Source organism: Scyliorhinus canicula, chromosome 15 (assembly GCF_902713615.1).
Source record: "Scyliorhinus canicula chromosome 15, sScyCan1.1, whole genome shotgun sequence".
Classification (NCBI taxonomy): Eukaryota; Metazoa; Chordata; class Chondrichthyes; order Carcharhiniformes; family Scyliorhinidae; genus Scyliorhinus; species Scyliorhinus canicula.
This window is the reverse complement of record NC_052160.1, coordinates 78,160,157-78,186,029: the sequence shown is the minus strand read 5'-3', so window position 1 is coordinate 78,186,029 and position 25,873 is coordinate 78,160,157. Positions and strand designations below refer to the sequence as shown.

Below are 25,873 nucleotides of genomic sequence, written 5' to 3'. Positions count from 1 at the left end.
TAAAGCCCACAGGACATTAAGACTCCCGCTCTTTTCGGGACCCAGATACTGAGACAGTCAGAGTGCACAAGTTAGTGAGCACTATTGCCATGTGGTAGCTAGTAAATCTGGTCAAGCCAATAAGAGGTCATCAGTCGGATGAGAACAAAGCAAATTACAGCACAGGAACAGGCCCTTCGGCCCTCCCAGCTTGCGCCGATCCAGATCCTTTATCTAAACCTGTCCCCTATTTTCCAAGGTCTACTTCCCTCTGTTCCCGTCCGTTCACACATCTGTCTAGATGCATCTTAAATGATGCTATCGTGCCCGCCTCTACCACCTCCGCTGGCAAAGCGTTCCAGGCACCCACCACCCTCTGCGTAAAAAACTTTCCACGCACATCTCCCTTAAACTTTCCCCCTCTCACCTTGAAATCGTGACCGCTTGTAATTGACACCCCCACTCTTGGCAAAAGCTTGTTGCTACCCACCCTGTCCATACCTCTCATAATTTTGTAGACCTCAATCCTTAACCTCCGTATTTCCAACGAAAACAATCCTAATCTACTCGACCTTTCTTCATAGCTAGCACCCTCCATACCAGGCAACATCCTGGTGAACCTCCTCTGCATCCTCTCTAAAGCATCCACATCCTTCTGGTAATGTGGCGACCAGAACTGCACGCAATATTCCAAATGTGGCCTAACCAAAGTCCTATACACTGTAACATGACCTGCCGACTCTTGTACTCAATACCCCGTCCGATGAAGGCAAGCATGCTCTATGCCTTCTTGACCACTCTATCAACCTTTGTTGCCACCTTCAGGGTACAATGGACCTGAACTCCCAGATCTCTCTGTACATCAATTTTCCCCAGGACTCTTCCATTGACCATATAGTCCGCTCTTGAATTAGATCTTCCAAAATGCATCACCTCGCATTTGCCTGGATTGAACTCAATCTGCCATTTCTCTGCCCAACTCTCCAATCTATCTATATTTTGCTGTATTCTCTGACAGTCCTCCTCGCTATCTGCAACTCCACCAATCTTGGTATCATCTGAAAACTTGCTAATCAGACCACCTATACCTTCGTCCAGATCATTATGTATATCACAAACAACAGTGGTCCGAGCACGGATCCCTGTGGAACACCACTAGTCACCCTTCTCCATTTTGAGACACTCCCTTCCACCACTACTCTCTGTCTCCTGTTGCCCAGCCAGTTCTTTATCCATCTAGCTATTACACCCTGAACCCCATACGACTTCCCTTTTTCCATCAACCTGCCATGGGAAATTTTATCAACCGCCTTACTGAAGTCCATGTATATGACATCTACACAGCCCTTCCCTCATCAATTAACTTTGTCACTTCCTCAAAGAATTCTATTAGGTTTGTAAGACATGACCTTCCCTGCACAAAACCATGCTGCCTATCACTGATAAGTCTATTTTCTTCCAGACGTGAATAGATCCTATCCCTCAGTATCTTCTCCAACAGTTTGCCTACCACTGACGTCAAGCTCACAGGTCTATAATTCCCTGGATTATCCCTGCTACCCTTCTTAAACAAAGGGACAACATTAGCAATTCTCCAGTCCTCCGGGACCTCACCCGTGCTCAGGATGCTGCAAAGATATCTGTTAAGGCCCCAGCTATTTCGACCCTCGATTGCCCTCAGTAACCTCGAATAGATCCCATCCGGTCCTGGGGACTTGTCCACCTTAATGTCTTTTAGAATACCCAAAACTTCCCCTTACGTATGACGACTTGACCTAGAGTATTTAAACATCCATCCCTAGCCCTCAACATCCGTCATGTCCCCCTCCTTGGTGATACCAATGCAAAGTACTCATTAAGAATCTCACCCATTTCCTCTGACTCCACGCATAAATTCCCTCTTTTGTCTTTGAGTGGGCCAATCCTTTCTCTAGTTACCCTCTTGCTCCTTACATATGAATAAAATGCTTTGGGATTTTCCTTAACCCTGTTAGCCAAAGATATTTCATGACCCCTTTTAGCCCTCTTTATTGCGCGTTTGAGATTCGTCCTACTTTCCCGATATTCCTCCAAAGCTTCATCAGTTTTGAGTTGCCTCGATCCTATGTATGCTTCCTTTTTCATCTTAGCTAGTCTCACAATTCCACCCGTCATCCATGGTTCCCTAATCTTGCCATTTCTAGCCCTCATTTTCACAGGGACATGTCTGTCCTGCACTCTAATCAACCTTTCCTTAAAAGACTCCCACATTTCAAATGCGGATTTACCCTTAAACAGCTGTTCCCAGTCCACATTCCCTAGCTCCTGCCGAATTTTGTTATACTCGGCCTTTCCCCAATTTAGCACTCTTCCTTTAGGACCACTCTCGTCTTTGTCCATGAGTATTCTAAAACTTACGGAATTGTGATCGCTATTCCCAAAGTAATCACCGACTGAAACTTCAACACCTGGCCGGGATCATTCCCCAATACCAGGTCCAGTATGGCCCCTTCCCAAGTTGGACTATACTGCTCTAAAAAACTCTCCTGGATGCTCCTTACAAACTCTGCTCCATCTACGCCTCCAACACTACACGAGTCCCATTCAATGTTGGGGAAGTTAAAATCTCGCATCACAACCACCCTATTGCTCCTACATTTTTCTATAATCTGTCTGCATATTTGTAACTCTACTTCATGCTCGCTTTTGGGAGGCCTGTAGTAAAGTCCCAACAATGTTACTGCACCCTTCCTATTTCTTAGCTCTACCCATATTGCCTCAGTGTCAAATCCTCCATAGTGCCCTCCTTAATCACAGCTGTGATATCATCTCTGACTAGTAATGCAACTCCTCCACCCCTTCTACCATCCTCTCTATCCCTCCTGAAGCATCTATACCCTGGGATATTCAGTTGCCAGTCCTGCCCTTCCCTCAACCAAGTCTCAGTAATACCAATAACATTATATTCCCAGGTACTAATCCAAGCCCTAAATTCATCTGCCTTACCTGCTACACTTGTCACATTAAAACAAATGCACCTCAGACCACCTGTCCCTTTGCGTTCATTATCTCTTCCCTGTCTACTCTTCTCCTTAGTCACATTGAGTTTATTATCTAGTACCTTACTGGCTTTAGTTGCTGCCTCTTTACTGACCTCTAACTTCCTAATCTGGTTCCCATCCCCCTGGATTAGTAGAGTGTCAACCCACAGCTGAAGATGTACAGCAGTTCATAGTTAAATAAAACAGTGTTGGATCATCTCCGGTGTCAGACGTTTGTTTCTAGCTTCCCTGCATCCAGTTGCAGTCGACGTCGAACCAACCTGCCCAACACATCACAATCTTCTTGGAGATTCTCTCCTTTTGAGCCCGCAGTTTGCAGTGTCGATGTGGAGATGCTGGTGTTAGACTTGGGTGGGCACAGTAAGATGTCTTACAACACCAGGTTGTTAAAATATGACTGTCGGTGATTGAGGAAGTGAATGGTGAAGGTGGTTGTTGCATGCCAATCAGGCAGGCTGCTTTGTTCTGGATGGTGTTGATCTTCCTATTGTTGGAGCTGCTCTCATACGGGCAACTGGAGAGTATCCCATCAGACTCTTGCCTTGTTCATCGTAGATCGTGGATAAGCTTTCAGGAGTCAGGAGGTGAATCACTCATTACAAAATTCCCAGTCTCTGACCTGGCTCTTGTAACCACAGTATTTATATGACTGATTCAGTTCAATGGTAACCTCCAAGATGTTGATAGTTGGGGATTTGGTGATGGTAATGACATTGAATGTCATGGGGAGATGATAATTGTTTTGATACTTTCTTGCATTGTTCAGTGTTCTTTCAGCTTAATAAAAGGTGGGCAGTATAATAATAACTTTATTAGTGTCACAAGTAGACTTACATTAACACTGCAATGAAGTTACTGTGAAAATCCCCTAGTTGCCACACTATGGCCCCTGCTCAGATACACAGAGGGAGAAGTAAGAATGTCCAATTCACCTAACAAGTATGTCTTTCGGGACTTGTGGGAGGAAATCAGAGCACCTGGAGGAAACCCACGCAGACACTGGGAAAATGTTCAAACTCCACACGGTTGCCCAAGACCGGTATTGATTTGGTTCCCTGGCACTTTGAGGTGGCAGTGCTCACCACTGTGCCACCATGCCGCCCCTTCACTGAAAAAGAATGGTTGTAGATGTCTATGGTTTGTTGTGGACTATTGCTAATTGCTTGTTTACTTAGTTCTAAATTGCACAGAAAATCTCCACCCTACCGAAGGAAAATGCATAACTTCCTGAAGTTACAGGAATTGAAACAGGAAACCTACAGTATTGATAAAACTAAGATTACATGTAAAATATTATTATTTTGGCGTGCTGACCTAAAGGTGTGAAGGTTAGAATGGGTTTTATTATCAGTTCATTGTTGCATTATAAAAATCCGCATGAAGGTTCTGCACCGGTACAAGAGTTTGAAATATTTCAAATTGAAAAAAAATTGTTGGTACTTGTCACAGTCCGTTGAAATTTCTGAAGTAATTTTGACATTTGAGCTCTTTTAAATACAGTGCTTCCTCTGAATTTTTTTTGATATAAATTACTTCTGGAAAATATCGATAACCAACAAACAGAGCTTTGCGTGAAAGGAGAAACATTATTTTTGTTTCTCATTTTTAAAACATAAATTCTTATGAGTGACTTTATCATTTCCATTTATCAGGTCTCTCTGATTTCAACTCAATGGTGGAGGAAGCAGAGAAGAAAAGATTTCCAGGAAATGATTTGTTGAAACAGTTAAAGGAAGCCATTGTAGAGGCAGAAAAGTGTGCCTCTGTTGCCCAGCAACTTCTCAATAATAAACGACAAACCAGGTGTGTAAAATGTTTGACACACATACTAAGGGACGAGGAGACCTGATTGGGAAAGGTTTTCGCTTAGACCTCAAGACATAGGAGCAGAGGACATCCATTTTGCCCATTAAGTCTGCTCCGCCATTCAATTATATCATAACTGGCCTGATGTGATAATACGCAACTCCGTTTTCCATCCTTATCCACTATAACCCTTGATTCCTTTACTGATTAGACGTCTATCTCAGGTAAAAGTCTATCTCAGCTTAGAAATTACTTAACGACCCAGCCATTTTCACCCTCTGTGATAAAGATTTCACAACTGTCAGAGAAGAGATTCCTCCTCTCTGTTTTAAATGGGTGACCCCTTACTCTGATTATGCCCACTGATCAAAAAACAATACAGCACAGGAACAGGCCCTTCTGCCCTCCAGGCCGGTACTGGTCATGATACCAACCTTTGCCAAAACTCTCAGCTCTTCCTTGTGCCATGTGTTTATCAAGATGCCTTTTGAAGGCCATTAATGCATCTGCTTCCACAACCTCCCCAGGCAACGCGTACCAGGCATTCACCACCCACTGCGGAAAAAACATGCCTCGCACATCTCCTCTAAACGTTGCCCCACAGACCTTAAACCTATGTCCCAAGGTGACTGACCCCTCTACCCTGGGAAAGAGTTCCTGCCCATCCATTCTATCCATGCTCCTTACAATCCTCTATCAGGTCACCCCTCAACTTCCGTCTTTCTAATGAAAACATTCCGAGTCTATTCAACCCCTCCACATGGCAAATATCCTCCAGACCAGGCAACATCCTGGTAAACCTCCGCAGCACCCTCTCCAAAGCCTGCACATCCTTCTTGTAGTGTGGCGACCAGAATTGTGCGCAATATTCCAAGTGTGGCCTTACCAAGGTTCTGTTCAACTAGCATAACTTGCCAGTTTTTATACTTGATGCCCCGCCCAATGAAGGCAAGCATTCCGTATGCTTTCTTGACTACCTTGTCCACTTATGTTGCCACCTTCAAAGATCTGTGGACATGCACGCCCAGATCTCTCTGACTTTCTATGTTCCGAAGAGTTTCGTCATTTACGATATATTTTCCCTCTTATGTTCGACCTACCAAAATACATTACCTCACATTTGTCAGGATTAAACTCCGTTTGCCATTTCTCTGCCCAAGTCTCCAATCTATCTATGTCCTGCTGTTTCTTCTGACAGTCCTCAACACAATCTGTCACTCCACCAACCTTGGTATCATCCACGAACTTACTAACCACACCGGTATATTTTCCTCCAAATCATTTATGTACACTACAAATAACCCCAGCAAAGATCCCTGTGGATGTCTTGGAGCGGGTACAGGACATTCTAGAGGGGAAGGGTGAACAGCCAGTGGTTGTGGTACACATTGGTACAAACGACATAGGTAAAAAATGCGATGAGGTCCTAAAAGCAGAATACAGGGAGCTGGGAAGGAAGTTAAGAAATCGGACCTCAAAGGTAGTGATCTCAGGTGCTAGCAGAGTAGAAACGACAGGATATATTGGATGAATACGTGGTTGAAGAGATGGTGTCAGGGGAGGGTTTCAGATTCCTGGGGCATTGGGACTGGTTCTGGGGGACGTGGGACCTGTACAAACTTGATGGTTCCACCTGGGCAGGACTGGAATGATGTCCGAGAGGAGCTATTTGCTAGAGCAGTTGGGGAGGGTTTAAACTAATATGTCAGTGGGATGGGAACTGATGCAAGGAGTCAGAGAAAGAGGGAGCAAGGACAAAAACAAAAGGTAGAAAAATGAATAATAAAAGTGATACGTGGAGAAACCAAGAGTAAAATTCAAACAGGGCAAAAGAGAGAAATTGTGGGAGCAAGACAAACAATGTGAAAAAGACAAACTTAAAGGCTCTGTGCCTTAATGCACGGAGCATTTGCAATAAAGTGGATGAACTAATCGCGCAGATAGATATAAATGGGTATGATATAATTTGGATTACGGAGACATGGCTGCAGGGTGACCAGGGATGGAAACTGAATGCCCCAGGGTTTTCCGTATTTAGGAAGGACAGGCATAAAAGAAAGGTGGTGGCGTGGCATTGCTGGTTAAAGAGGCAATTAACACAGTAGTGAGAAAGGATATTAGCTCTGACAATGTTGAATCTGTATGGGTAGAGTTGAGAAATACCAAGGGGTAAAAAACATTAATGGATATCATATATCGACCCCCAAACTGCAGTGGTGATGTTGGGAATGACATTAAACGCAAAATTAGAGATGCATGTAAGAAGGGAATATCGTTGATTATGGATGATTTTAATCTGCACATAGATTGGGCAAATGAAATTAGCCACAATGACATAGAGGAGAAATTCCTGGAGTGTATGGTTTTCGTGACCAACATGAGGAGGAAGTAATTGGAGAGCAGGCCATTTTAGACTGGGTACTGTGTAATGAGAAGGGAATCATTGCTAATCTGGCTGTACGAGATCCCTTGGGGATGAGCGACCATAACATGATAGAATGTTTTATCAAGATGGAGAGTGAAATAGTTGATTCAGAGATTAGGATGCTGAATCTTAATAAAGGGAACTACGAAGATATGAGGTGTGAGTTGGCCTTGATTGATTGAGGAGAGTTACTTAAAGGATAGACAATGGCAAACATTCAAGGAACGCATGGGGGAACTACAGCAACTGTTTATTTCTGTCTGGCAAATCAGATATCAGGACGACCTACCAGGGGTAGTGAGGGCCAATCCATGGCTTACAAAGTAAATTAGAAGTAGTATCTGATCCAAGGAAGAAACTTACAGATTGGCCAAGAAATAGACCTGAGGATTAGGAGCAGTTTAGAATTCAGCAAGAAAGACAAAGGGATTGAATAAGAAGGGGAAACTACAGTACGAAAGGAAGCTTGCAGGGAACATAAAGACTGTCACTAAGGGCGCGATTCTCCGCACGATGACGTCAGCCGCGCACGCACATGTTGGACGGCTCCAACCCGCGCATGCGCGGATGACGTCATCACGCAGACGCGTCAAACCCGCGCATGCGTGGGCCGTCATGCCCCTCAGCCGCCCCGCGGACTGATCCTGCGGGGCAGCGGAAGAACAAATAGTGCGTGGGTATCGGACCCGCTGCCCGCGATCGGTGCCCACCGATCGCAGGCCCATGCCACCCTTGGCACGGCCGTGCCAATCGGTGCCCTGGTTGTCCGGGACAGGCACTTTGCGGCTGTTTTCACGAACGCTGAAAGCAGGTGTGATCGGCCTGCGGAGAATCGCTGTTTGCCGTAAAAACCGGCGAGCAGCGATTCGTGTCGGGGGGCGGTCGGAGGGGGGGAGAATAGCGGAAGGCCGTGAAAATTGTCGGGAAGGCCCTCCCGCTATTCTTCGACCCGTCGTGGGCAGCGGAGAATCGCGCCCTAAGTATTTCTCTAGATATTTGAAGAGAAAAAGATTGGTAAATAGAAATGTAGGCCCTTACAGACAGAAACTGGGGAATGCATAATAAGGGACAAAGAAATGGCTGAATAATTGAATACATTCTTTGGTTCTGTCTTCACAAAAGAGGACACAAATCAGATAGAAGAAATGTTGGAGACTGAAAGGTTTAGTGAGAGGGAAGAACAGAGCGAGATCAACATTTGTAGAGAAATGGTGCTAGGAAAATTGATGGGAATGAAGGCGGATAAATCCCCAGGGCCTGAGAATCTGCATTCCAGAGTTCTTAAGGAGGTGGCTCTGGAAATAGTGGATGCATTGGTGGTCATTTTCCAGGATTCTATAGACTCTGGAACTGTCCCTGCAGATTGGAATGTAGCTCGCATCTCTCCAGTATTCAAAAAGGCGGGTAGAGAGAAAACAGGGAATTATAGACCAGTACATCGGGAGTGGGGAAAATGCTTGAATCCATTATCAAGGACTTTATAGGTGTAACATTTAGAAAGCAGTGGCAGGATCAGTCAGAGTCAGCATGGATTTATGAAGGGAAAATCATGCTTGACAAATCTGTTGAAATTCTTTGAAGATATAGCAGTACAGTTGACAAGGGGGAGCCAGTCGATTATTGTGCAAAATTAAAGTGCATGGGATTGGGTGAAATGTATTGAGGTGATAGAAAACTGGTTGGCAGAGAGGAAACAAAGAGTAGGGATTAATGGGCTCTTTTCAAATTGGCAGGCAGTAACTAGTGGGGTACCAAAGGGATCGGTGCTGGGACCCCAACTATTCACAATATATATTAATGATTTGGATGAGGGAACAAAATGTACCATCTCAAAGTTTGCAGATGATACCAAGTTGGGTGTGACGAAGAAGCAGGATCCTCCAGCATGATCTGGACAGGTTGGGTGGGTGGACAAATCAATGGCAGATGCAGTATAATTTGGATAAATGTGAGGTTATTCACTTTGGAAGCAAAAACAGGAAGGCAGATTACGACCTGAATGGTTGTAAATTGGGAGAGGGGAGTGTGCAGCGGGACCTGGGTGTCCTTGTGCACCAGTCGCTGAAGGTAAGCATGCAGGTGCAGCAGGCGGTAAAGAAGGCCTTCATTGCGAGAGGTTTCGAGTATCGAAGCAGGGATGTGTTGCTGCAATTATACAGGGCCTTGGTGAGACTACACATAGAACATAGAACATTACAGCGCAGTACGGGCCCTTCGGCCCTCGATGTTGCGCCAACCCGTGAAACCATCTGAAGCCTATCTGACCTACACTATTCCATTTTCATCCATATGTCTATCCAGTGACCACTTAAATGCCCTTAAATTTGGCGAGTCTACTACTGTTGCAGGCAGGGTGTTCCACACCCCTACTACACTCTGAGTAAAGAAACTGCCTCTGACATCTGTCCTATATCTACCACCCCTCAATTTAAAGCTATGTCCCCTCGTGTTGGTCATCACCATCCGAGGAAAAAGACTCTCACTGTCCACCCTATCTAACCCTCTGACTATCTTATATGTCTCTATTAAGTCACCTCTCAGCCTTTTCCTCTCTAACGAAAACAACCTCAAGTCCCTGAGCCTTTCCTCGTAAGACCTACCCTCCATACCAGGCAACATCCTAGTAAATCTCCTCTGAACCCTTTCCAAAGCCTCCACATCCTTCCTATAATGTGGTGACCAGAACTGCACACAGTACTCCAGGTGCGGCCGCACCAGAGTTTTGTACAGCTGCAGCATGACCTCGTGGCTCCGAAACTCAATCCCCCTACTGAGAAAGGCTAGCACACCATATGCCTTCTTAACAGCCCTATTAACCTGGGTGGCAACTTTCAGGGATTTATGTACCTTGGTGCCGAGATCGCTCTGTTCATCTACACTACCAAGAATCTTGCCATTAGCCCAGTACTCTGCATTCCTGTTACTCCTTCCAAAGTGAACCACCTCACACTTTTCCGCATTAAATTCCATCTGCCACCTCTCAGCCCAGCTCTGCAGCTTATCTATGTCCCTCTGTAACCTATAACATCCTTCAGCACTATCCACAACTCCACCGACCTTTGTGTCATCTGCAAATTTACCAACCCATCTTTCTACACGCTCTTCCAGGTCATTTATAAAAATGACAAACAGCAGTGGCCCCAAAACAGATCCTTGCGGCACACCACTAGTAACTGAACTCCAAGATGAACATTTGCCATCAACCACCACCCTCTGTCTTCTTTCAGCTAGCCAATTACTGATCCAAATCGCTAAATCACCTTCAATCCCATACTTCCGTATTTTCTGCAATAGCCTACCGTGGGGAACCTTATCAAACGCCTTACTGAAATCCATATACACCACATCAACCGCTTTACCCTCATCCACCTGTTTGGTCACCTTCTCAAAAAACTCAATAAGGTTTGTGAGGCATGACCTACCCTTCACAAAACCGTGTTGAGTATCGCTAATCAACTTGTTCTTCTCAAGATGATTATAAACCCTATCTCTTATAACCTTTTTCAACATTTTACCCACAACCGAAGTAAGGCTCACAGGTCTATAATTACCAGGGTTGTCTCTACTCCCCTTCTTGAGCAAGGGGACAACATTTGCTATCCTCCAGTCTTCCGGCACTATTCCTGTCGACAAAGACGACAAAGATCAAGGACAAAGGCTCTGCAATCTCCTCCTTGGCTTCCCAGAGAATCCTAGGATAAATCCCATCTGGCCCAGGGGACTTATCTATTTTTACACTTTCCAAAATTGCTAACACCTCCTCCTTGTGAACCTCAATCCCATCTAGCCTGGTCGACTGTACCTGAGTATTCTCCTCGACAACATTGTCTTTCTCCAGTGTAAACACTAACGAAAAATATCCATTTAACGCTTCCCCTATCTCCTCTGATTCCACACACAACTTTCCACTATTATCCTTGATTGGCCCTAATCTGGAGTATTGTGTGCTGTTTTGGTCTCCTTCTCTGAGGAAAGATGTTCTTGCTCTCGAGGGAGTGCAGCGGAGGTTTACCAGACTGATTCCAGGGATGGCGGGACTGTTATGTGAGGAGAGATTGACTAGGTTGGGATTTTTCTCGCTGGAGTTCAGAAGAATGAGGGGGGATCTCGGAGAGACTTATAAAATTCTAACAGGACTAGGCAGGTTAGATGCAGGGAAGATGTTACTAATGATGGGTGCGTCCAGAACCAGGGGTCACAGTCTGAGGATTCAGGGTAAAGCATTTTGGACAGATATAAGGACACATTTCTTCACCCAAAGAGTGGTGAGCCTGTGCAATTCATCACCACAGTAAGTAGTTGATGCTAAAACATTGAATATATATACGAGCCGGCTAGATATAGCACTTGGGGAGAATGGGATCCATGGCTATGGGGAGAAAGCAGGATTAGGGTATTACATCGAACATACAGTGCAGAAGGAGGCCATTCGACCCATTGAGTCTGCACCAGCCCACTTAAGCCCTCACTTCCACCCTAACCCAATAACCCCTCCGAACCTTTTTGGGCAATTTAGTGTGACAAACCGGCAGGGAATCGATCCTGGGACCCTGGCGCTGTGAAGCCACAGTGCTAACCACTATGCTACCATGCTGCCCACATTGAGTTGGATGATCAGCCATGATTGTGATGAATGGCGGAGGGCAGTAGAGCGGAGCTGCTGATTGGCTGTTGCGGGGAAAATTTGCATCAGTGCATTGCGGTCACTGCATCCAGAACGTGTACCTGAGCAAAACACCCTCCGTGCTCAAGTGGAGGCAAGCATCCAGCAGAGGGCAGTAGAGCGGAGCTGCTGATTGGCTGTTGCGGGCAAAATTTGCATCAGTGCATTGCGGTCACTTTATCTTGAAAGTGGTTTGTGGAGGAGCTGTTGTCAAGTGACAGTTGAACCCCAAACACGTCTTCATTGTTTCCCTCCCTACCTCCTCATCTAACCAAAAACAAAACAATCACTGTAAGGATCCCAGCCGAGTAAAGATAAAGAGGGAGACTCAAAGGCAGGTAGAAGTAGAGTGAAGTTGAACCGTGACGTCACAGCCTGCAGATAAGCTGGTGACTGGTAAGTAGTTTTTCTTTTCCCTGAGGTGTTATCGTGCGGGGCGCAGTAGTTGCTGGTTAAGTTTTTTTTTACCTGTATTTAAGTTGGGCAGTTCCTAAACCCTAGACACTACACTTGTAGTGTCCCCCATCCTTCCACCTCCTTTAACCTAAGGGGTAGAGTGAATAACAGGTAAGCTCTTTATTTCTTTTTCTTTTTTTATCTAGAGGGGATGGCAGGGAAGGCAGTGCAATGTTCCTCCTGCAGAATGTTTGAGGTGAGGGACGCCATGAGTGTCCCTGCTGATTTCATCTGTGGGAAGTGCACCCATCTCCAGCTCCTCAGAAACCGGGTTAGGGAACTGGAGCTGGATGAACTTCGGATCATTCGAGAGGCAGAGGTGGTCATAGATAGTAGCTTCAGGGATGTAGTTACTCTGAAGAATCAAGATAGATGGGTGACGGTGAGAGGGGCTGGGAGGAAGTAGTCAGTGCAGGGATCTCTATGGTCGTTCCCCTCAGTAACAAGTATACCGTTTTGGATACTGTTGAGGGGGTCGACATACCAGGGGTAAGCCACGGTGAATGGATCTCCAGCAGAGAATAGAGTCGTCCCTGTGGCTCAGAAGGGAAGGAGGGAGAGCAGGAGAGCAATAGTTATTGGGGACTTGATAGTTAGAGGGACAGATTGACGGTTCTGTGGCAACGAAAGAGACTCACGGATGGTATGTTGCCTCCCGGGTGCCAGGGTCCGTGACATCTCGGACCGTGTTTTCAGAATCCTTAATGGGGAGGGGGAACAGTCACAAGTCGTGATACACATCGGTGCCAACGACATAGGTAAGACAAGGGACGGGGATTTAAAACAGGAATTTCGGGAGCGAGGGTGGAAGCTGAGAGCCAGGACAAACCATGTTGTCATCTCTGGTTTGTTGCCGGTGCCACGTCCTAGTGAGGTGAGGAACAGGGAGAGAGTGCAGATAAACACGTGGCTGCAGGGATGGTGTAGGAGGGAGGGTTTCAGGTACGTGGATAATTGGTGCACATTCTGGGGAAGGTGGGACCTGTACAGACAGGACGGTTTGCACCTGAACCAGAGGGGCACCAATATCCTGGGAGGGAAATTTGCTACGGCTCTTCGAGGGGGGGTTTAAACTAATTTGTCAGGGGGCTGGCAAAACGAGCTGTAGTCCAGAAGCCAGTGTTGAGAATAGTGAGGTACTGAGGAGGGTATCAAGGTCGCAGGAGTGTACCGGCAGACAGAAAGGTGGGTTGAAGTGTGTCTACTTCAATGCAAGGAGCATCTGGAATAAGGTAGGTGAACGTGGAGCGTGGATTGGTACTTGGGACTACGATGTTGTGGCCATTACGGAGACATGGTTAGAACAGGGACAAGAATGGTTGTTGGAAGTTCCGGGGTATAGATGTTTCAGTAAGAGTAGGGAAGGTGGTAAACGAGATGGAGGAGTAGCATTGTTAATCAAGGATAGTTTAACGGCTGCAGAAAGGCAGCTAGAAGGGGATCTGCCTACTGAGGTAATATGGGATGAAGTTAGAAATAGGAAAGGAGTGGTCACGTTGTTCGGAGTTTTCTATAGGCCCCCAAATAGTAATAGAGATTATGGATAGGTGTGGAGGTCTCGGGGTAGTTGTCATGGGTGACTTTAACTTTCCAAATATTGATTGGAACCTCTATAGGTCGAACAGTTCGGATGGGGCAGTTTTTGTACAGTGTGTGCAGGAGGGTTTCCTGACACAATATGTGGATAGGCCGACAAGAGGGGGGACCACATTGGATTTGGTACTGGGTAATGAACCGGGCCAAGTGTTAGATTTGTTTGTGGGAGAGCACTTTGGAGATAGTGACCACAATTCGGTGTCTTTCACTATTGCAATGGAGAGGGATAGGTCCATATGGCAGGGCAAGGTTTATAATTGGTGGAGGGGTAATTATGATGCGATTAGGCAAGAATTACGGAGCATAAGATGGGAACAGAAACTGTCAGGACAAGGCACAATTGAAAAGTGGAGCTTGTTTAAGGAACAAATACTGCGTGTCCTTGATAGGTATGTCCCTGTCGGGCAGGGAGGAAATGGCCGTGTGAGGGAACCGTGGTTCACAAAAGAGGTTGAATGTCTTGTCAAGAGGAAAAAGGAAGAGTATTTAAGGATGAGAAAACAAGGTTCAGTTGGGTCGCTTGAGGGTTACAAGGTAGCAAGGAATGAGCTAAAAAAAAAAAAGGGCTTAGGAGAGCTAGGAGGGGGAATGAGAAGTCCTTGGTGGGTCGGATCAAGGAAAACTCCAAGGCTTTTTACTCTTTTGTGAGAAATAAAAGAATGACCAGGGTGAGGGTAGGGCCGGTCAAGGACAGTAGTGGGAACTTGTGCATGGAGTCAGAGGAAATAGGAGAGGCGTTGAATGAATAGTTTTCTTCAGTGTTCACCAAGGAGAGGGGCCATCTTTTTGAGGATGAGAGTGTGATACAGGCGGGTAGGCTGGAGGAGGTAGATGTTCTGAGGAAGGATGCATTAGCAATTTTGGAAAACCTGAGGGTCAACAAGTCCCGTGGGCCAGATGGGATATATCCAAGGATTCTTTGGGAGGCATGGGATGAGATTGCAGAGCCTTTGGCTTTGATCTTTGGGTCATCACTGTCCACGGGAATAGTGCCAGAGGACTGGAGAGTGGCCTATGTTGTTCCTCTGTTCAAGAAAGGGAATAGGAATGACCCTGGTAATTATAGGCCAGTTAGTCGGTAAGTTAATGGAAAAGGTCCTGAAGGATAGGATTTATGATCATTTGGAAAGATACAGCTTAATCCGGGGTGGTCAACACGAATACGTGAATACGTGAATATTTGCCTCACAAATTTGATTAAATTCTTTGAGGAGGTAACTAAGTGTGTAGATGAAGGTAGAGCAGTTGATGTCGTGTACATGGATTTTAGTTAGACGTTTGATAAGATTCCCGACGGTCGGCTCATGAAAAAAGTAAGGAAGTGTGGGATCGAGGGAAATTTTGCCAATTGGATAAGTAACTGGCTATCACATAGAAGACAGAGGGTGGTGTGGATGGAAAATTTTCAGACTGGAGACCAGTTACCAGCGGTGTACCACAGGGATCAGTGCTGGGTCCTCTGCTATTTGTGATTTTTATCAATGACTTGGAGGAGGGGGCTGAAGGGTGGGTCAGCAAATTTGCTGATGACACCAAAATTGGTGGAGTAGTGGATGAGGTGGAGGGCTGTTGTAGGCTGCAAAGAGACATTGATAGGATGCAGAGCTGGGCCGAAAAATGGCAGATGGAGTTTAACCCTGATACGTGCGAGGTGATTCATTTTGGTAGAAAACATTTGAATGCGGATTACAGGGTCAACGGCAGGGTTCTGAGAAATATGGAGGAACAGAGAGATCTTGGGGTTCATGTCCACAGATCTCTGAAGGTTGCCACTCAAGTGGATAGAGCTGTGAAGAAGGCCTATAGTGTGTCGGCGTTTATTAACAGGGGGCTTGAGTTTAAGAGCCGCGGGATTATGCTGCAACTATATACGACCCTGGTGAGACCTCATTTGGAGTATTGTGTGCAGTTCTGGTCATCTCATTTTGGGAAGGATGTGGACGCATTGGAAAGGGTGCAAAGGAGATTTACCAGGATGCCGCCTGGTTTGCAGGATAGGTCTCATGAGGAAAGGTTGAGGGAGCTAGCTAGTGCTTTTCTCTTTGGAGCGGAGGAGGATGAGAGGCGACTTAATAGAGGTTCATAAGATGATGAGGGGGATAGATAGAATGGACGTTCAGAGACTATTTCCTCGGGTGGATGTAGTTGTTACAAGGGGGCATAACTATAAGATTCAGGGTGGGAGATATAGGAGGGATGTCCTAGGTAGATTCTTTACTCAGAGAGTGGTTAGGGTGTGGAATGGACTGCCTGCTGTGATAGTGGAGTCGGACATTTTAGGAACTTTCAAGCGGTTATTGGATAGTCACATGGAGTACACCAGAATGACAGGGAGTGGGATAGCTTGATCTTGGTTTTGGACAATGCTCGGCACAACATCGAGGGCCGAAGGGCCTGTTCTGTGCTGTACTGTTCTATGTTCTATGTATCTGCGTATGTAACACCACTCGTCACAACCTTCCATTAAGAAAAATACCCTTCTCCTGCTACCCTTTGCCTTCTGTGACCAAGCCAGTTCTGTTTCCATCTTACCACCTCACCTCGGATCCCGTTTGACTTCACCTTTTATACCAATCTGCCACGAGGCACCTTGTCAAAGGCTTTACTGAAGTCCATGTGAACAACATCCACCGCCCTCCCCTCATCAAACATCTTTGTCACCTTCCCAAAAACTTAATTACGTTAGTGAGGCACGATCTCCCCTTCACAAAACATGCTGTCTGTCACTAATGAGTAAATTTTTTTCCAAATGCGTATAAATCCTGTCTGAGAATTCTCTCCAATAATTTATCTACTACCGACGTGAGGCTCACCAGCCTATAATATCCAGGATTATCCCTGCCACCTTTCTTTTTTTTTAACAAACAATTTAGTAAAGCCTTTATGGTTTTATAACAACAGAAGATACAAAGACAAGATGTAAACATAATTCAGTATGTAACACCCCCCCAATCAACAACCGTACCCAGCAGGCATAGTTTATACACACAATTCCCAAGTCCCTCCATCTCCTCTCGCAGATCCTGCCTGAACTAAACTAAACTAACTCCCCCTTCTTGTATTTGCTGAAAGTTTAGTTTTCCCCAAAGAAGTCGATAAACGGCTGCCACTTCTGGGCGAACCCTAACATTGATCCTTTCAGGGCGAACTTAATTTTCTCAAGCCTGAGAAACCTGGCCATGTCGCTAACCCGTACACCCAACTTCGGGGGCTCCCAGTCCGTCCACTCTAATAAGATCTGTCTCCGGGCTACCAAGGACGCAAAGGCCAAAACGTCAGCCTCTCTCACCCCCTGGACTCCCGGGTCTTCCGACACTTCAAAGATCGTCACCTCTAGACTTGGCGCCACCATCGTCTTTAGCACTGTGAACGTGACATCAGCAAATCCCTGCCAGAATCCCCTAAGCTTCGGACATGCCCAAAACATGTGGACATGATTTACGGGCCCTCCTGCACAACTCGGACACCTGTCCTGTACCCCAAAAAACCTGCTCATCCGGGTCACCGTCATGTGTGCCCGGTGAACCACCTTGAATTGTATCAGGCTGAGCCTGGCACATGATGAGGACGTGTTGACTCTACTCGGAGCATCCTCCCACAGACCTGCCTCCAGCTCCCAGCTCATCTTCCCACTTACGCTTCACCTCCCTTTCTGGGTTCCCTCCCACTCCATAAGCTCTTAATAAATTTCGGAGACCTTCCCCTCCCTCACCCCCGTTTTTGAAACTACCTCATCCTGTATCCCCTGTGGCGTTAGAAGCGGAAAGCTCAAAACTTTCCTTCGTACAAAGTCCCTCACCTGCAGGTAGCAAAACTCATTGCTACCCGCAATTCAAACTCCTCCTCCAAATCTTCCAAGCAAGGAAAGCTCTCATAGATAAATAAATCTCCCAGTCTCTCAATCCCTGCTCTCTGCCACCTCCGAAACCCCCCCATCCTACCTCCCTGGGACAAGATTGTCACAAATTGGAGCCCACACCGAGGCTCCCTCTTCTCCATATGCCTCCACCACTGTCCCCAAACTCTCAGAGCCGCCACCAACACCGGGCTTGTGGAATAACCGGCCGGCGAGAATGGCAGAGGGGCCATTACCAATGCCCCTAAGCTGGTGCCCCTACATGATGCTGCCTCCACCCACTCCCAGACCGACCACTACCTACTTCCTGATCATGGCTATACTTGCCGCCCAGTAGTAATTCCTAGACACAGGGAAGTAAACAAGAATCTCGGCCTGTGACAGTGGGAGCATGTCCCACCTCCTTCATCAGTTCAACTAACCACGCCAGATTTAATTTATGCAACTGCTCCCATTCCCATGCCACCTGAATTCCCGAGTATCGAAAACTCCCTCCCACCACTTTAAATGGCAACACCCCCAGCCTCCTCTCCTGCCCCCTCGCCTGGATCACAGAAACCTCACTTTTACCAATTACATTGTTCAATTTACATCCCGAGAACTGGCCAAATTCCCCTAAGATCCAAATAATCTCTCTCTCTCTCTTCTCCCCCCCCCCCCCCCCCCCCCCCCCCCCCCCCCCCCCCCTCCCAAGCGGGCCAGAAATATACAGGAGTAGGTTGTCCGCATACAGCAAGAAGCTGTGTTCCACACCCCCACTGTGACTAGCCCCTTCCATCCCTCTGACGCGCTCAGCGCCAACGCCAAATTGCTCTATAGCCAAGGCAAACAACAGTGGGGAGAGTGGACATCCTTGCCTCGTCCCCCTGCTCAGTCTAAAATAGTCCAAGCTCACTCGGTTCGTCTGCACACTCGCCACTGGCGCCTGGTACAGCAGCCGGACCCAGCCTACAAAGCCCTGCCCAAACCCAAACCGCCCCCAGGACATCCCACGAATATTTCCACTCCACCCGGTCGAAGGCCTTCTCCCGAGTCCATAAGAAACCACCACCTCCACCTCCGTCCCCTCGGAGGGCATCACGATGACATTCAGAAGCTTTCTAACATTGGCTGTTAACTGCCCCCCTCCAACAAATCCTGTCTGGTTCTCCCATATCACCCCGGTACACAATCCTCTATCCTCGAGGCCAAAATCTTGGCCAGCAATTTGGTGTCCAAATTTAGTAGGGAGATTGTTCTATATGACCAATGGTGAATGCTGAGCAAAGTTCTCCTGGTGAAAGACCACCAGTTGCTCCGTTGACCACTGGGCCGGCAATTTTGGTCCCTGGCCCTCCGCCATATTCTCCTGTGCTGCAGACTCCACTCCATCTTCACCAATGTTCTCTCCTTTTCAGACCACGTCTGGCCCACGAGTCCATACACTGGTGGGGAATCCTTCTCCTCTACTTCACTACTTCTCCTCTACTTCTGTTTTGTCAATCAAATCCACCATTAATCAAGCAAAAAGGTTCCAAAGGTCCACCACGAACGGGAGCTATCAAATTAGCGACCACTCACTCCATGGCTGCCACCGGAAGTCCCTGCTACATTTCTTCAACAGTGGTACCACATTAGCTATTCTCCAGTCCTCTGGGATCTCACCTGTAGCTAGCAATTTCCTCCCTTGCTTCCCTGAGTCTTCTGTGGTCAATCCCATCTGGCCCAAGAGACTTATCTACCGTAATAACTTTTAAAAGACCCAATTCCTCCTCCTTTTCGATGTTAACATGATCCAGACTGTCCACACACCCTACCCAAAAATTATCTTCCACAAAGTCCCTTTCTTTGGCGAACACTGATGCAAAGTACCTCGCCTATTTCCTTTGGCTCAACACATAGATTCCCCCCACTGTCCTTTCCCCCCCACTGTCCTTAAGTGATCCAACCCTTTCCCTGGCCACCCTCTTGCTTTTTACATATGAACAAAAGGCTTTGGGATTCACCTTAATCCTCCTTTCCAAGGACTTTTCATGACCGCTCCTAGCCCTCCTAATTTCCCGCTTCAGTACCATAATTCTGCATAGAGCAGAATTAAGGCACTCGGCCCATTGGGTCTGCTCCACCATTCAATTATGTCTAATACTTTTCTCATCCCCATTCTCCCATAACCCCTGATCCCCTTATTAATTAAGAACCTATCTATCTCTGTTTTAAAGACACTCAGTGATTTGGCCTCCACAGCCTTCTGCGGCAAAGAGTTCCACAGATTCACCACCATCTGGCTGAAGAAATTCCTCCTCATCTCTTTTAAAGGATCATCCCTTTAGTCTGAGATAGTGTCCTCGGCTTCTAGCTTTCCTACAAGTGGAAACATCCTCTCCACGCCCACTCTATCCAGGCCTTGCAGTATCCTGTAAGTCTCAATAAGATCCCCCCCTCATCCTTCTAAACTCCAACGAGTTCAGACCCAGAGTCCTCAACCGTTCCTCCAGGGATCATTCTTGTGAACCTCCTCTAGATCCTTTCCAAGGCCAGCACATCCTTCCTTAGATCCGGGGTCCAAAACTGCTCACAATACTCCAAATGGGGTTTGACCATGCCTTATACAGCCTCAGAAGTACCTCCCTGGTCTTGTATTCTAGCCCTCTCAACATGAAATCTAACATTGCATTTTCCTTCCTAACTGCCGACTGAACTTGGACGTTAACCTTAAGAGAATCTTGAACAGTGAATCCCAAGTCCCTTTGTGTTTCTGATTTCCTAAGCATTTACCTGATTTAGAAAATAGTCTTTGCCTCCATTCCTCCTTCCAAAGTACATAACCTCACACTTTTCCACATTGTATTCCATCTTTCTATAGGTATATCAGGAACAAAAGAATGACCAGAGTAAGATTAGGGCCAATCAAGGATAGTAGTGGAAAGTTGTGTGTGGAATCAGAGGAGATAGGGCAAGCGTTAAATGGATATTTTTCGTCAGTATTTACACTGGAGAAAGACAATGTTGTCGAGGAGAATACTCGGGTACAGTCGACCAGGCTAGATGGGATTGAGGTTCACAAGGAGGAGGTGTTAGCAATTTTGTAAAGTGTAAAAATAGATAACTCCCCTGGGCCAGATGGGATTTATCCTAGGATTCTCTGGGAAGCCAAGGAGGAGATTGCAGAGCCTTTGTCCTTGATCTTTGTCGTCTTTGTCGACAGGAATAGTGTCGGAAGACTGGAGGATAGCAAATGTTGTCCCCTTGTTCAAGAAGGGGAGTAGAGACAACCCTGGTAATTATAGACCTGTGAGCCTTACTTCGGTTGTGGGTAAAATGATGGAAAAGGTTATAAGAGATAGGGTTTCTAATCATCAAGTTGATTAGCAATACTCAACACGGTTTTGTGAAGGGTAGGTCATGCCTCACAAACCTTATTGAGTTTTTTGAGAAGGTGACCAAACAGGTGGATGAGGTTAAAGCGGTTGATGTGGTGTATATGGATTTCAGTAAGGCGTTTGATAAGGTTCCCCACGGCAGGCTATTGCATAAAATACGGAAGTATGGGATTGAAGGTGATTTAGCGATTTGGATCAGTAATTGGCTAGCTGAAAGAAGACAGAGGGTGGTGGTTGATGGCAAATGTTCATCTTGGAGTTCAGTTACTAGTGGTGTACCGCAAGGATCTGTTTTGGGGCCACTGCTGTTTGTCATTTTTATAAATGACCTGGAATAGGGTGTAGAAGGATGGGTTAGTACATTTGCAGATGACACGAAGGTGGAGTTGTGGATAGTGCTGAAGGATGTTATAGGTTGCAGAGGGACATAGATAAGCTGCAGAGCTGGGCTGAGAGGTGGCAGATGGAGTTTAATGCGGAAAAGTGTGAGGTGGTTCACTTTGGAAGGAGTAACGAATGCAGAGTGCTGGGCTAATGGCAAGATTCTTGGTAGTGTAGATGAACAGAGAGATCTCGGCATCCAGGTACATAAATCCCTGAAAGTTGCCACCCAGGTTAATAGGGCTGTTAAGAAGGCATATGGTGTGCTAGCCTTTCAGTAGGGGGATTGAGTTTCGGAGCCACAAGGTCATGCTGCAGCTGTACAAAACTCTGGTGCGGCCGCACCTGGAGTACTGCATGCAGTTCCGGTCACCACATCATAGGAAGGATGTGGAAGCTTTGGAAAGGGTTCAGAGGAGATTTACTAGGATGTTGCCTGGTATGGAGGGTAGGTCTTACGAGGAAAGGCTCAGGGACTTGAGGTTGTTTTCGTTAGAGAGGAGAAGGCTGAGAGGTGACTTAATAGAGACATATAAGATAGAGGGTTAGATAGGGTGGACAGTGAGAGTCTTTTTCCTCGGATGGTGATGACCAACACAAGGGGACATAGCTTTAAATTGAGGGGTGGTAGATATAGGACAGATGTCAGAGGCAGTTTCTTTACTCAGAGTGTAGTAGGGGTGTGGAACACCCTGCCTGCAACAGTAGTAGACTCGCCAAATTTAAGGGCATTTAAGTGGTCACTGGATAGACATATGGATGAAAATGGAATAGTGTAGGTCAGATAGGCTTCAGATGGTTTCACGGGTTGGCGCAACATCAAGGGCCGAAGGGCCCGTACTGCGCTGTAATGTTCTATGTTCTATCTGCCACTTTGTCCACTCTCCTAGCCTGTCCAAGTCCTTCTGCAGCCCGCCTGCTTCCTCAATACTACCTGTCCCTCTGCAGATCTTTGTATCATCTGCAAACTTAGCAACAGCGCCCTCAGTTCATTCTTCCAGATCATTAATGTATGTTGTGAAAAGTTGTAGCCCCAACACCGACTCCTGAGGCACAGCACTAGTCTCCAGTTGCCATCCTGAAAAAGATCTCTTTATCACTCTCTGCCTTCTGCCAGTCAGCCAATCCTCTATCCATGCCTGTGTCCCACCCTTAACACCATGGGCTCTTAACTTATTTAACAGCCTCCTCTTCAGCACTTTGTCAAAGGCCTTCTGGAAATCTGAATCGATCACGTCCACTGGCTCTCCTTTGTTTAACTTTCTTGTTACATCCTCAAAGAACTCTTAACAGATTTGTCAGGCAAATTGACGAAGCCGTGCTTATTCAGTCCTATTTGATCATGCATTTCCAGGTAATCCACAATCTCATCTTTAATAATGGACTGTAAAATCTTACCAATGACCAAAGTCAGGCTAATCGGCCTATAATTTCGTGTCTTCTGCCTCCCTCCCTTTTTTTGAAAAATATTATTATTCTCTCCCTTTTCAAAATCATCATACTTTGAACAACAAATGATTAACAATAACAATAAAATACAATGGCAATCTCCCAGCCAACCATCCCCTCATCCCACCCACCCTCAAACAGCTCCCAACATTTTGAATACAAAACAGCAATGAAAAAGAATCATCATTGATTTATACATTCCTAACCCTCCCCCTAATGTTTGCTGTCATCCAATTCATTAAAATGCATGATGAAAAAGGCCCCTGAGTTGTAGAACCCTTCCAGTCCCCCCCTCAACTCGAATTTTACTTTCTTGAGCGTTAAGAACACCAGCACAGGGCGGAGTAGCCGACCTCCAACCCAACAGAATCCACCTTCGGGCAATCAGTGAGGTGAAGGCTAAGATACCTGCCACTTCCAACTCCGGCCGATTCAACACCCCGAATATGGCTTCTATTGACTTGATTCGAGTCTCACGTGCACCACCTATGAGATTACCCAAAAGACCTCCCTCCAAAACCCCTCCAGTTTTGGGCAGGACCAAAACATATGTATGTGATTTGCGGCCCCCTCCCTCAAAAAGTCAGCTCGTCCTCGTACTTGTGAGGTGCGCCCTGCACACCACCTTCAACTGTATCAGCCCCAATCTCGCACATATTTCCCTGGGGCCATCGGGAAGCGGCGCTGTTGCCAACGCCCCTCAACCCCGACCCCCTACAGATGCGCTCCTCCATTCTAACCCACTGGGAGCCCCCCCTCTAACCCAGCCCCGCACCTTCTCAGCATTCACCGCCCAGTAATAATACAATAGATTTGGGATACCCAACCCCTCTGACTGCCATCCTCTCCGCAACAGCACCTTCTTAAACCTAGCCACTTTACCCCCACCAAATAAACAAGATGATCATCTTTTCTACTTCCTTAAAAAACTCCTTTGATTAAAAAATTGTCTGGCACTGAATAATGAACAAAAACGTGGCAATACATTAATCTTAATTGCCTGCACCCAACCTGCCTGCGTTAGAGGAAGACAATCCCATCTTGCCAAATCTGCTTTTACCCTCCCTACCTAAATAGCGATGTTATATCAACATAATTCCCCCCCAATCTCATGCCATCTGCAACCCCAGGTATCGAAAGTGGGTTACTGCCCTACGGAATGGCAGCCCCCTCACCCGTGCTTTCACGTGGCCAGGACACCACAAAATATTTGCTTTTGTCCAAATTTAGTTCATACCCCGAGATAGACCAAAACACTCAAAGCAACTCCAATTTACCACCCATCGATGCTCTTGGTTCTGACACATACAACAGCAAGTTGTCTGCGTATAAAGATACCCTATGCTCCACTTCCCTCCGCAGTATCCCCCTCCACACCCCCAAACTTCTCAATGCAATGGCCAAAGACTGCAAGTGCAAACAACAGGGGTTACATAGGACACCCCTGCCTGGTCTCTCGATGTCGAGCAAAATACTCAGAATTCATATTATTCGTTTGGACTTTTGCCCTCAGCTCCTTGTAAAGTAATTTTACCCAATCCCAAACCGCTCCAAAACCACCATCAAATACCTCCACATTATCTGGTCAAACGCCTTCTCGGTGTCCAGCGCCACTACTACCTCTGTCTCCCTCCCCTCCGCCAATGCCATAACTACATTCAGGACCCTCTTAATGTTTGAAAAAAGTTGCCTCCCTCTTACAAACCCTGTCTGATCTCCCCCATCACCTTCGGGAGGCACTCCAACCTACCTGCCAACACCTTTGCATCTACATTCAAGAATGATATGAGCCTATACGACCCACACTGTGTCAGATGCTTATCCTTGTTGAGCAACAAGGAGATCGATGCCTGCGTCAAAATCTGTGGCAACACCCCCCTCCTTATCGCCTCCTGAAACATCCCCACCATCAGCGGCGCAAGCTTATCCTTAAATTTGTTACAGTACTCCACCAAAAACCTATCTGGCCCTGCTACCTTCCCCGACTGCATCCTCCCAATCGCATCTTTTATCTCCTGCTCCCCTATCACCCCCTCCAATGTGGTCCTATCATTCCCGCCCAACCTCAGATATTCCAAACCTTCCAGGAATTCCCGCATTCCCAAATCCTCCCCCGGTGGTTCCGACTAATACAACCTTTCATTGAAATCCTTAAAAACTATATTAATCTCATCCGGAGCCTCCATCAACTTCCAACATCTCATCTATTAACCTTTGCCGCACCACCCTCGCCTCCTTATCCATCTTTGCCTTAAACAATATCACCTCCCTCCTCACCACTGCCTTCAAAGCTCCCATACCACCCTGCGAGACCTCACCCGTACAATTAAACCACACATATTCCTCAATCACTTTTCCAATCCTATCACAAAACTGTCAGTCCCCCAAGAGCCCCACATCCAATCTCCACCCCCGCCTTTGCACTGTTCCCTTCTCCAACACCATATCAACCCAATGTGGCGCATGGTCCGATTTCGCAATTGCCGAATATTCTGACCCATGATCCTGGCCAACAGCGACTTCTCCACCTCAAAAAAAAATCTATCTACGAATAGGCCTTATGAACTGAAGACAATAAAGAGTACCCCCACTCCCCCGGGTGCAAGAACCTCCAAGGATCTATTCCTCCCATTTCTGCCACAGGCCCAGCCAATGCTTTCGCTTCCCCTGACTAGGTTAGTGATCGCGGTCATGACCTGTACAATTTTGGCTCCTGCACCATGTTCCAGTCTCCACCCACTATTCGGTTCCTCTGCCATATCTTTGTTTCCTAATACATCATTTTCCAGTGGTCCAATGTCTATTTTTGCCTCTCTCTTCCCTTTTATATATTGAAAAAAAAGTAATATTTCATCTTCTTCC

The 25,873-nt window shown here is 46.5% G+C and overlaps 1 protein-coding gene across 1 annotated transcript in view; it reads left to right on the top strand.

Annotated features, from left to right (window-relative positions):
• The window catches only part of LOC119978372 (lysine-specific demethylase 5B-like), a 425,856-nt gene that overhangs the window by 219,942 nt on the left and 180,041 nt on the right, over window positions 1–25,873 (top strand). The window contains exon 13 of the mRNA XM_038819962.1: window positions 4,673–4,823. Coding sequence (XP_038675890.1) covers window positions 4,673–4,823 — 151 coding nt within the window. The remainder of the gene's footprint in view (window positions 1–4,672; window positions 4,824–25,873) is intronic.